Raw genomic sequence first — 12789 nt, 5'->3', positions numbered from 1 at the left:
TCTGCTATGTTGCAAGTTTAACTGACTAACCTTAACCATTAAAACAGGTTAAATGAAAGAAAAGAACTTACCCTGAAGGATTTTAGGAGAGACTTAGTTAAAAGCCGCATTCTTAGCATACTATTTCAAAGGAAGTAGTGACAAGGGAGACCTATTCAGGTGTCTTCTCCAGAGCCTCCAAAGAAAGCTCTGGTTCCGACTCCTTTTCGGTCTCCCTTTCTTCCGTCAACTGTTTCTTTGGAGGATCCCTGGGCAAAGGAATTGATTTCTCCTGTTGCCTTGGTTCCTTCAACTGTACACAGCCACGGGCACCACAAAAAAGTTTGAAATTCTGGGCCTCCAGATAATCCATAAGTTCATGTTCTACTCCCAGCACCAAGGTATTACCTCCGTCTCCAGGGATAACTGCCTTGATGGCGATCTTCTTAACATCAAGGCCCTTGTTGCAGGCATCAAGGAGCTTGATGTTATCTTTTGGTGACCTGTTTCCAGGAAACCAAGCGAAAAACCTCTTCATGGGGGGTCTGTCTCCGGGAGCCATGGCATGATAACCTGGATGGTTTTCTTCAGGGCCGGGTAGATCATTAATTAAAGTCTTCAGGACGTCCACAGTCTCCTGGTCCTCACATGCAATGTTGAGGCCATTCGGCTGCAGGACTGTCTTGTGAACCCTGCAGGTGGTGATAGAGCCATCTATAATTCGATCATCAATTATAGAGGTGATGAAATCTGAATCCACCGATGTTATGTCTCTGGAATCATCCTTGCAGACGATTCGCAGAGTGATTGCCTTTCTTGCAGCTTGACTATATAGCCGTCGTTTCTTGAGGGCCATTTCCGGGGTGTCACCAGCAATGCGTTCTCTCTTACGAGACTCTTCATTGTTTGGATGGTTCTTCTTCACTGGTTTGGAGGTTGCTCCAGAGGTCCCAGCTTTATCTGTTTTCTCTTTCGCTCCCTTCTCCCCAGAGATCGAGATTCCTTCCATGGCCCTCTCCAGTCGTTTCCGCTCTTTCTGGCGTTGCCTTTTTTCTCTTTTTTTATTTACAACCTCCATCATTGGTGACTGGTCATCCGCTTGCGCATCTGGCACAGTACTTCTGACAGAGGAGTCAGTATCCATCCCCACTGGGTTCAAGGCGTCCGTGTCCGAAGGCACAGCGGTTCTGGTTTCTGTAGTCCTAAAGAGAAGAGCGTCCGCACCCGAGGGTACATTCACTCCCTCAGAAGGAATTACAGTGGTTATAGTGGGGATTTCAGAAGATGCGTTTTTATCTAATTTTGTATTACAAGCATCCATTTTGGTATAAGATTGAAGGAAGGGGGAGAAAAATTCCTTCCGAATTTCTAAGAGCCAGTTTGGAGGGGCTAGCCCCAGATTCAGCAGCCAGTAGTGACCTCGGAAGAGCCCCCCGCTCTGCCATGCAGGACCCCACCCAGGCACCACCTGGAACTACAAGGCAGGCGAGATTATACACCAGCTGATAGAGCAGCCAGGACATGCTGGTTAGGCTGCCCCGGGCTCCTGTACTATCTGGCGGCCTGAGACGCAAAACTCAGCTTTTCTCCTGTATCCTCTACATGGCTGCTTCCTCCAAGACCCCTCCTCTCCAGATCAAAGGTCCTCGGAATTTCACATCCTCCCCACAATCGCCGGTTTTCCCAGGGAAGAGCGGTCCGTTGGGTCGTCATAAGATTACTCATCATCAGACCGAACCTCATCCCACTGAACCCCAGTATGCCACAGGACTTTGTGACAGTTACCCATTTAGCACCACCCAGGGGGCACGTGTGACTTAAGGATAATCACGGACGCGGGTAACTTTACCCCCCTCATCTAAGGTTAAACGACTCGCATTCCGACATTCAGAACTTTCATGATCTGAATCGCAAAATATGCAGTTCGAATGTTTATAATTTTGATTCTCATTTGTAGACAGCAACTGCGACGCAGACGATACATATGGTACCCGTTTATCATGCCAAGTTGACAGCTTACTTCCGCGTTTTGTTTGTCGGGGGAGGAGGAGAAATTGATGCCATTTCTTTCGACTATAAAGCTGTTTTTTCCCGAGCAATTAATTGCTGAGAAAGGAATTCTACTAGGTGATTCAAATTGTAATTTGATTTTCGAAATGTTTTATTATATTCCAAAATCAAATCTGCGGGCAATGTTTTAAGCAAAATAGATGTTAATAAAGCTCCATATGTTTCTGAGGTCATATTTAATGATTCAAGACATTGAATATGTTTTTGTATGTAATTGAATAACTTACAGAAATTTTGAATGTCATTAGAATCTTTTAGAGATCTTATTTTCAGTAATTTATCGATATGGGCGTTTATCAGTACATCTTTATTTCCAAATCTTTCTGTGAGTAGTTTAACTGAAGTTTGATAAGTTTCTTTGGTTAAATCGAAACCGTCAATGGTGTTATAGGCAGTACCTCCCAAAAAGGATTTCAAATAATTAAATTTGCTTATAGCATCAAGCGTTTTATTTTTGGTGTATGGCTGATGAAAAAGTGTTCCAAAATGTTAGACATTCGCAGCTCTCGCCATAAAACTTCGGAATCGTAAGTTTAGGAAGCTTCACATTATGATTTTCATTTTATCGTTTTCTATACTTTCACTTAACTGTTCAGTGCTTCTTAACACACTAAATTTTTGTTGTTCTATATTAATTTCTTTCAATTTTTTGTTAGCTTTGTATTTAAATGTAGTTATTCTTTCACAATATTCGTCAACACCGTTTAATTCCTGGTCTAGATCCTTTATGTCTATTAATTTTTCTATATCGGCATCCATTTATTTTAACTCATTCGATTTTTCATTTAAGAGTTCTAAGGAAATTTCTAGTTCCTCTGCATTCACTTCTGTTTTTGATAATTCAGTTTCGATTCAGCCAATTAATTTTGTAACGGCAGCTCTTATGTGGCCGCGTTTCCTTTTCAATGTATCGATGAATTCCGTCATTATTAATATATATTCAATAATTCAACAAGTATCAACAATTCGCCTTCATCCTGGCAGGGATGCCAAAAAATGTATAATTCTAATAATTCCTTAGAATATAAAAGGTAAAAAGGACTTACCTTTTATTCGATCTTCTTTCTTCTCCAAAGCATATCCGGGAGTATTTTTCCTAAGTACATCTACACACTACACTACTCACAGAAAAAGGGAGGCTTCTAAGATAATAAGATATTTAATTACAATAACATCACTAAACTAATATATATATATATATATACAGAAAGATAAGGATTACGTGTTTCACTCAAACGTCCATCACGAGTTCTCAAAGTTCAACTAAAAAGTTCTGATTTAGTTTCTGCTGCGCGCATGCGCAAACCACGTGGCTGTCGGTGAGAGTTTCAACAGCACATTTGGGATGTCATGCAGCCTCAAATACCACCATATCAGAATATCTTGATTTTGCATGACCTCTGCTTAGACATTTCTTACCCGTGTCTGGTCATCTACCCTTAACTTTTGGCATCCATGCTAAGGTAAGCTGCAGCTGTTTTGCAGGCCAAAGCTCACGCAACGTGTTATTAGTAGGTGGTCATGTTTTGGCTTTTCAGTGTATATATATGCATAGCAAGAGATATATCCATGATTAAAAAGAAATATTTTCCTACTCTTGCATTCATAACAAGATGAAATATAATTCTCAAAATATCAAAATATGCAATTAAGCATGATTATGTGTCTAAGAATCACACTGATGTTTAATTGCTTAAGCAAAAGCATTTTAAAGTAAAAGTAGTTTTATTTTTTGTTCTTTTACTACTACAGTTTTCTTTTATTGCTTTAGTGATTATACAGTTCCTTTTTATTACTGTTCCACTTTTTAAATAATATTAAATAGATTAAAAGAAAAATGTGTGCTGTGAGATTTGAATACAATGTATTATATAGTTACATAAAATATATATTATATATTTTATGTTGATAATGTCTTAGCATAATTTCTCAGTTAAAGATTACCATATTTGCATGTTTTGTATGAATATCCCATTATTCAGTGTTTAAGTAAGGTAATTAAAAGTTGTAGATTTCTTTAAATATTGATTTCAGGCATGTATATCCAAATTTCTCAGACTAGAGAATTTTACAGAATAGAATGGTTTTGAAAATATAGAATGCTCTTTTCCTTAGTAATAATTAATTTATATAATTATCCTGTTTGTAAAGTCCCTGTAAATGAACATTTTACTAATTTGATAATTTGCTCCTCAGGGGAGCTGTATAAAATGTTGTTTTTTCAAAGTTTCATGTTCAATAACTGATTTTTCAAAACTGTTCAATCCTTAGTACTGAAGTTTTTCTCATAGAATTCTCTAGCTTATTTTAAGATTATTTCAGCCAAGAGTATATAAATTATTAGTAAATGTTGTTGCCATTTTTAACAGCTTTTATATAACATTTAGTATTACTTATTTAGAGGATGTGTGTGTTACCTCTGTGTTGAGTGGCCACAAGTAGCGCATCTGACTCCTTATAATGAATTGAGTACATTTCTAAGGTTGCATAATTCTTGCTGCATTATTGAACTCATAACATTTATTACAGTTTTGAGAAGCTCTTTACAAATATATATATAATTCATAGATAGCATAGACAGTTATTGAAATGAATTAATAGTCCTCATAATGTGAGGAGCCTGCTAACGAGGGTTTCTCTAATCGAGAGCTCAAGAGCATTCTAGGTCTCTCTAGTCAAAAGTTCAGGAGCCTTCTAGGTCTTTCTATTTGAGAGTTCAGGAACAATTTGATGTATTGTCCCAATGGAAAATATCTTCAGACTTATTTTACCTCGCCTCCTTAATTTTTCTGTTGTATTTTACATCTTCTGATTCATTATATCTGGAACGATCTCAGAGGGAAAATAAAATCATTGGTTCGTCAACCCTTCTGAAATCGAGAAGCTTTGACCACAGACATGGTGCAGAACACTAAAATATCCTGATACTAGTCATGAAGTTATGTTCCTTGCACTGTCAGTTGGAAGGAATTATTGCAACTGCGATGTTAGAAACATGTCATGTGATACATCGTAAAAGTTTGGAAGCAACAACTTGCAGGGACTGCACACACGATTTTCTCATCTCTGTGTGGTCCTCTGCATATTAATGTGAAGGTACTGCTTTATAAAAAATAAGGAATTATACATAATCCTTTTTTTAGGTGTTATTTTTATTTCAGTGTTATACTTAGGGCATGGTTCCATTAACATTATTTATAAACTTAAGAATTAGGGAAAAAATAGAAATGCAGTATTTCTTTGATTCTGTGATACATCCCAATTTCAGCAATACCACAAAAATGAATAAATAAAGGCAAATTAAATAAATCAAAAATTAGCAAGTATTTTTAAAAAATCAACTTTGATTTGTTAACAAAAGTAGTATTTAGATCAGTGTTTTGAAAAATTACTTTTTTCCAAATAATAATTCAGAAAATTCTGATTCTATTCAGAAGGTGGCATTTATTCTAAGACACATCCCATTTTAGCAGCTTTTATGTGAAAATAAAAAGCATCTTAAGATCAAAATATATGGTAGTTATGCTAAAATAATCTTTTCCTTGGTTGTATAAAAGAGTTTGTATATTATATTGCTGTACAATCTAGCAGATCTTTTCTTTATTGAGTACTGACTTAAGAACGAGTTAAAAATTTGATGTTTGGCATATATTCTCTTTCTTTTAAGAATAATGATTCATTTTATATGCAACATAAAACATTTTATAATTTATCTAAGCAATGTTTATTTTAATATTTCAGCCTACAGAAGGATTTTACTCAAAGGCCAAATTATCCCCAACTGTTACAGCATCCATTTATTTCTTCTGATTCAACTCACGATTATGATATATCTAAATATGTCTCATTTGTTTTGGACATCTATGAAAATGTGCCTATGAAAAAGGACACTGAAGTAAAATCAAAATGACAGCTGAAAAATGTTTAATAATGGACATCTGTAGCTCGTGCATATTTTATTTTTCACTGAATCTTCACACGAAATGAAAGTTTAATAACCTGTAAACATACAGAAATTTACAGTTAGAAAATTTATCAATTTTTAAGTTAACTGTTAGTGAGCAATAATTAATTTCTTAAGATTTAAAAAGATAAAATGTTTGCTGTAAAAAGGAAATCTTTTAAATTCAGTAACCCCTTGTTTTTTTTTTTTTAATTAAGGTTTTAGTAATCTGATCTGAATAATGATTTTGTTAGTAAATAAAAAACTTTATTATTATTTATACTTTTCTTCTTCAGTATAAATAATCATTATTGTATCGGAGCTTTGAAATAATGTACTGTTGAGTTAATCTCAGTACCAATTATATGACATTTAATTATTGTTATGTGTGTTTATGTATCTTATAAGGATATAAATTTTAAACAAATACCATTACTAGTTTCATTTAATATTTAACTATATGTTACTTGTTATATTAGAAGGAATGAACAAATGTACTGTGTTTATAATAATAAGATGGTTTAAAAAAGTAATGTTCAAACCCAATTGTTCTTTGCTGCAGCTGCTTCCTTTGTCACTTAAAAATATGTTGAGAATTGTGATAAGGTATGAATAAGCTTTGCAAGTTATGTTCTAAAGGCTTTTATTTATTATAATGTAAGGTGCAGTTTGATAAGCCATATTTCTTTCTCTAAGATAAAGTGTAAAATGAGCTGAAAAACTTTATAATAGTTACTAAGAAATTATAATTATAATATAGGGGGAACACTAGCAAGATTCAAAAAAAAAAAAAAAATTCCCCAATCCTTAGAATATAAAACCAGTGTATATTGTCTTTAGTCATTAAACATAGTAAAATTTTATTTTTGTTGAAGTTTTTATTTTTCATTTATGTCGAGGCAACTTATAGAAGTTCACAATATTTCAGTCAAAAAAAAAAAAAAAAGCCTTTTCCATCTAATGATGGTGTATTAAAATACTAGGGACCAAATAATATAGCCCTTTGTGTTTAATGTAAATACAGCTGAATTAGAAAATTTTTAGGTCTACACAATGTTTTTTGAGCTAAAACGTAAAATGAATGAAATATGTGATTCATTATTTGCTTGCAAATGAAATATATATATATATATATATATATTTCTGATAAAGGAGGAACAGAAGGTGATTGATCTCTAACGTGGATATTTGTTGAGTACTTTTTCATTTTCAGCATATGTGAGATATATTTGTATTTAAAAAGTGCTCTTCAAATTTTAATCCTGTTCATTAATTAAGCTAATTTTAATTTGTGTACTTCACTTTGCCTTTTTTTTTTTTTTTTTTTTTTCATGCACGTATGTGTACTTTTAACGTACAAGTCTTTGTTTGAAGTTTGATTTGCGATTTCAAAATGCTTTTATTTTATTTAAAATGAATTTGTATTCAGTAGTATAATAAAATCATGGTTACTTTTCTAGAAAAGATAGATAGTAGGTATACTGAAGATAGCATAAAATATTTAAGGTGTGTAAATTCCAGTAAGCATCAATTTATCATTTGATAAAATAAAACTACTTCTTTATGTTACAATGATACTCTTATTTTGAACTGCTTGTGTAGCATATGATTTAATGAGTGTGAAAGGTAGATCAATTTCTTTTTTTCATCTAAATTTTAATGTTTGGTTAATGCCAGAATGAAACTGTTGGTAGCCTGATATCTCATAATCCATTTAACAAATGATTGATAATTATTCTCTGCTTACATTTTCAAATATTTTCTAGTCAACATGAAATTAACTTTTAGTGAATTAATATTATGAATATTTGTGCATATTTTATTCATTTATATGTGTGTGTGTATTTTGTACTCAAGAATTTGAGCTAAATGCATACATTGAAAAATGGATTAGATATTTCTTTTCTGGAAAAGTGCTTTGATTTGTTTTATTTAGAATCTTTGTTCATTTGTGACTTTCATTTATTTTTTTTAGATCTGTACTTTGTATTTAGTTTGTATTTACTTCATAATTGCAATATTTTCTGTCAAGTTTTGAACAGTCTATAATAGATGTATTTTGTGATTTAGTTTAAAAGTCTTTAAAAGTGTAGATACAAAAACTTAGTGAAAAGTGGTGGGATTGTTAAAAGTACAACATATATAATATTAATATTTTTTAAATATAAAAATGTGTTTTTGTGTGAATTGAGACAGTAGATTTTAAATATAATGTTAAGTATAATTTTAAATATAATTTAAAATGTTATTTTTAATTGCATTGCAATATGCAGACTGTGTGTTTCAACTTACATGTACATATTGAAACTTAGTCGCCGCACAATCTGTGATTGTTACTAATTTTATCACTGTTGTTGCTATCAAGTACAAAAATGTTTAAAAATTCTAATTAGTTTAGTGATAACTCAGCTATGCAAATTAAAAGTTTTTAGTAAAGATCTGCTAATTTTTTTGTAGTCTGTTGGTTTTGTTTGGATTTGTTTTTATTTTGTAAATTTAAAAAATGTTAAAAAATTAATGGGCCATCACAGAGTTTTTTGAACATTTTCTTAAAAATACTAATTTTCTAAATTAATATATAAAAAATATTTATATATTAATAAAGCTGGCTGAATTTCATAGCAATATCCTAATCATAATGAACATTAGAAATATTTTTATGGATGTCATCAACATTTAAAGTGATATTGAATTAGAAACTCTAAATAAATGTATCTGAGTTTATATTTTAATGAAATTATTTAAATTCTTATAACTCAAAAGACACTTGATGAAATTTTTTAATATGTATGTGCTTTTTGCTCAATTATCTATTAAGAATAGTACTTCGGGTTTGCTTATCACACAAGTAAAATTTTTGTTTTTTAAAATGTTAAATGAAAGCATTACAAAAAATATATTTATAAAAAAAATACCATTTTGTTGCTATTTTTTAATGGAAAAGTAAATATTAACGTTTTGAAAACTCAAAATTGATTTTCTTAGTAATTTCTTGTTTCCATTAAATTGAAATAAAAATTTGGAATATTTTTAAGGAAAAAGAAAATTTCTCTAGTCTTCTCCCTTATTTTCCTCTTATGTATTCTTAAATTATGCATAAAGAAATTTGAAAGAAATTCATCCAGCTTTAATTCTGGGTGAATGACAAATGAAATAATATCCGTACAGATGAAGCTATTCCATTACTAAATTAAATGGGGGACCACAAAGAGGTTGTCTGTTTTTATTGAAACAGAATAGCTCTCACACATTAGAACAACTGTATCAACTCTTCAATTTATTGCATTATAACAGAGTATAACTTTTTTTTTTTTTAATTCTGGATCAGTTAAAATTAGTTATGTCATGAAGATACAAGGTTTTAAGTCTCTCACTAATGGAAACTGTGATTAAACCTTTTGGTAGACATCAAGTGACTTGTCACTAAGTCTAAAAGTAAGAACAGAAAGTATCAAAGGGTATAAAAGACTCCTTATTAAGATAAACAGAAGACACTTTTGCTTATACATCAGGCAGCACTTAAGGCAACAAAGTAGTAATTCTGTTGTATCATAAATTATAATACGACGTTTAGCTTAAGAGAGCTTCTCCTGACGCATGCGCCGTTCGCGTTTATCCGCGCGGTGATGAATGATGACGTAACTGTTTATTACGTATGTATGTATATGTATACCATTCTTACTTCTTCGCCTTTTTCTCTGCTGTATGCAACTATGTTTAAGTTAATCTCTGTCATTAAAAATGTTCATTGATATTACAATCTATTTAGGCTTATTTATTTCTTCAATGGTTATGGGCCCAGGAACGTTTCAACTGTGCTTAATTAGCAAAATACTTATTTTAAAATGAACATTTTGAAGTTTTCGAGCATTGAACTCTTAAGCCTAATTCAGTGCAAGAACTGTTACGTCTAATCAACGGTAAGAACTGATCAGCGTTCAGTTAAGCCTATTTTTATAGCGATCAATCTTGTCTTTACTTGGCTGTGAGAGACTGTATTACATTATGTCGCATTTGACTACTATAGAAAAGCTCGGAAAAGATAATTTTGGCAGTTGGAAATTACAAATAGAAGCAGTATTGATTAAAAACGACCATTGGGATTATGTAACCGGTAAAGTGCTAAAACCTGCTGAAGGAACCGAAGACGAAAAGAAATGGCTCCAAGCTGATCAAAAAGCTCGCGCAGATATAATTCTTGCAATTAATCCTAGTGAACTGTGTCATATAAAGCATTGTGTGACATCAAATGCTGTGTGGAATAAACTCAAAGCCGTATATGAATCGAAAGGACCTGCGAAGAAGGCTACATTATTAAAACAGCTTTTATTTAGAAAAATGGCGGAAAGCGAAACGATGTCTGAACATTTGAATAATTTCTTCGAAATAGTTGATAAGCTTAAACAAATGGAAATTGACATAGCTGATGATTTATTATCGATTCTTTTGCTCTACAGTATTCCAGAAAATTTTGAAAATTTTAGATGCGCCATCGAATCAAGAGATCAGTTACCTAGTCCCGAATCTTTGAAAATCAAAATGTTAGAAGAATGGGAAGCAAGAAAAGGGAAAACGTCTCAAGATTCACAGAATGCATACTATACTGATTATAAAAGAAGAAATCAAGAACAGAAGAAAAATGAAAAATGGAAGGTAAATTCAAACAAAAATTTTCCAGCTGAAAGAAATTTTCGAAACTTGAAGTGTAATTACTGCTCGAAAATTGGGCACAAGGCATCTGAATGCAGAAAGAAAATAGCTGATAGAAAATATGCGCAATCAAATAAGGGAAATCAAGGTTCTATGATGGCTTCTAATTATGAAGAGCAGATTAGTTTAGCAGTAAACAATGCTTATCAGAAGACCTCCTCATGGTGCTTAGACAGTGGCTGTACATCTCACATGTGCAATGACAGAAGGTTATTTTCAGAATTTCACCCTCGAACGAATTCAACCATAAAGTTAGCAGTTAACAAAACAGCAAAAATTACAGGAATTGGAACTGTCCTTATAACAGTACCTAACGGAAATAAGACAATTAAACTTACGCTCAAAAATGTGTTATGTGTTCCGGAATTAAAATGTAATTTGCTGTCAACATCTAAAGCTACTGCAAATAATCGTTCAGTGATTTTTACAGAACGACATGCTAGAATAATAGAACCAAATGGATCTATACTAGTGCAGGCTATTCGTCATGGTGATCTTTATTATATACATCCAAGCACAGAAACAGCTGCAATAGCACAGGTAAGTGATTTTGTAAAGTGGCATCTTAAATTAGGTCATTTAAATGAGTCTGATTTGAAAAGACTTAAGTCTGATAACATGGTTAGAAATTTAAATTTTAATAACACTGAATCTCTAAAAGACTGCAAAGTCTGTATCAGAGGTAAACAAACTGTGCAACCTTTTCAAAAAGAATCAAAATTTCAAAGTAATGAATTACTGAACTTGATTCACTCAGATTTGTGTGGACCTATGAGAGTCCCATCCCATGCTGGTTCGCGTTATTTTGTTACTTTCATAGACGACAAATCGCGTTATGTCGAAGTCAGTTTTCTTAAAACTAAAGATGAAGTGAAAAAGGCATTCATTAAATACAAAGCTGCGGTCGAAAATCGTCTAGGAAAGAAAATAAAAATCCTTCGGACTGATAACGGTCTCGAATATCGCGGAGAAGAATTTAATAAATATATTCAAGAATGCGGGATTAAACGAGAATTCTCTGCACCAATGTCTCCTCAACAGAATTCGAGAGCTGAACGCATGAACCGCACTTTAACTGAAATGGCCAGATGTTTGTTACTACAAAGTAATCTTCCCCAATCCTTTTGGGCTGAAGCCTTGAACTGTGCTGTTTATATTCGTAATCGTTGCCCGAATCGAAGCCTGGGAGTAAACAAAACACCTTATGAATTATTTTTTGGCATCAAGCCAACTGTATCTCACTTCAAAGTATTCGGACAGAAATGTTTTGTACTTAATAAAAGGTCTAAGGGGAAATTCCATCCTCGATCAGAAGAACATATATTTGTAGGATACTCAAATGAATCGAAAGCATACAGGCTGTGGAATAAAAATTCCAGAAAAATCGTTATAAGCCGAGATGTTAGATTCATTGATGAATTTGAAAACTGTACTAATTATGATAAAGATTTAGAAGTTTTATTTCTCGAAAATATTCCTGATAAAAAGAAGGAAGAACCTCTGAATGTAAATCAATTATCGGCTGATGAAATAACGGAAGACCCCTCAAATATGGCAGAAGCATCTGCTGAATCATCTGATAATGAAGATTCTGATTCCGAAGCACTACCTGAAATGCAGATTAAAAGGGGGGCAGGTCGTCCAAAGAAAGTCGAGACTGGGAAGCCAGGAAGACCAAAAAAGGAGTACCACAGTATAAACATAGAAAAGGAAGAAGCACAAATTGCTGAAGAAGATACAAATCCGACATTAGAAGAAGCATTAAATGGAAGTTATGCTGAAGAATGGAATAAGGCTATGCAAAGTGAGTATGAAGCACTTGTTAAAAATGGTGCATGGAAATTAGTAAAGCGACCACACAACAAAAAGGTAATAGGATGTCGCTGGGTTCTTAGAACGAAATATAATGCAGATGGAACAGTTCAAAAGAGAAAAGCTCGATTGGTTGCTAGAGGATTTGCACAGGAACCTGGAATTGATTTTAATGAAACCTTTGCTCCAGTAGCCAGAGCAAGTTCTATAAGAACTGTGATTGCATACAGTGCTGAACAAGACCTTATGTTATATCAACTAGATTTTGTTATGGC

The 12789-nt window shown here is 32.9% G+C and overlaps 1 protein-coding gene across 3 annotated transcripts in view; it reads left to right on the top strand.

Moving 5' to 3' along the window:
• lic (dual specificity mitogen-activated protein kinase kinase lic) overlaps window positions 1-8448 on the top strand; it is a 69677-nt gene extending 61229 nt beyond the window's left edge. For all 3 annotated transcript variants that reach the window (XM_085821684.1, XM_085821686.1, XM_085821685.1), the window contains exon 9: window positions 5791-8448. In XM_085821684.1, the coding sequence (XP_085677810.1) occupies window positions 5791-5959 (169 nt within the window). In that variant the 3' untranslated portion in view covers window positions 5960-8448. The remainder of the gene's footprint in view (window positions 1-5790) is intronic.
• Window positions 8449-12789: the final 4341 nt, after the last annotated feature.

This window comes from Stegodyphus dumicola, chromosome 8, assembly GCF_044657685.1.
Source record: "Stegodyphus dumicola isolate Sdum_Otavi_A_Nest chromosome 8, ASM4465768v1".
Classification (NCBI taxonomy): domain Eukaryota; kingdom Metazoa; phylum Arthropoda; class Arachnida; order Araneae; family Eresidae; genus Stegodyphus; species Stegodyphus dumicola.
Note: the sequence above shows the minus strand (reverse complement) of the source record. Positions and strands in the feature narration are given on the sequence as shown.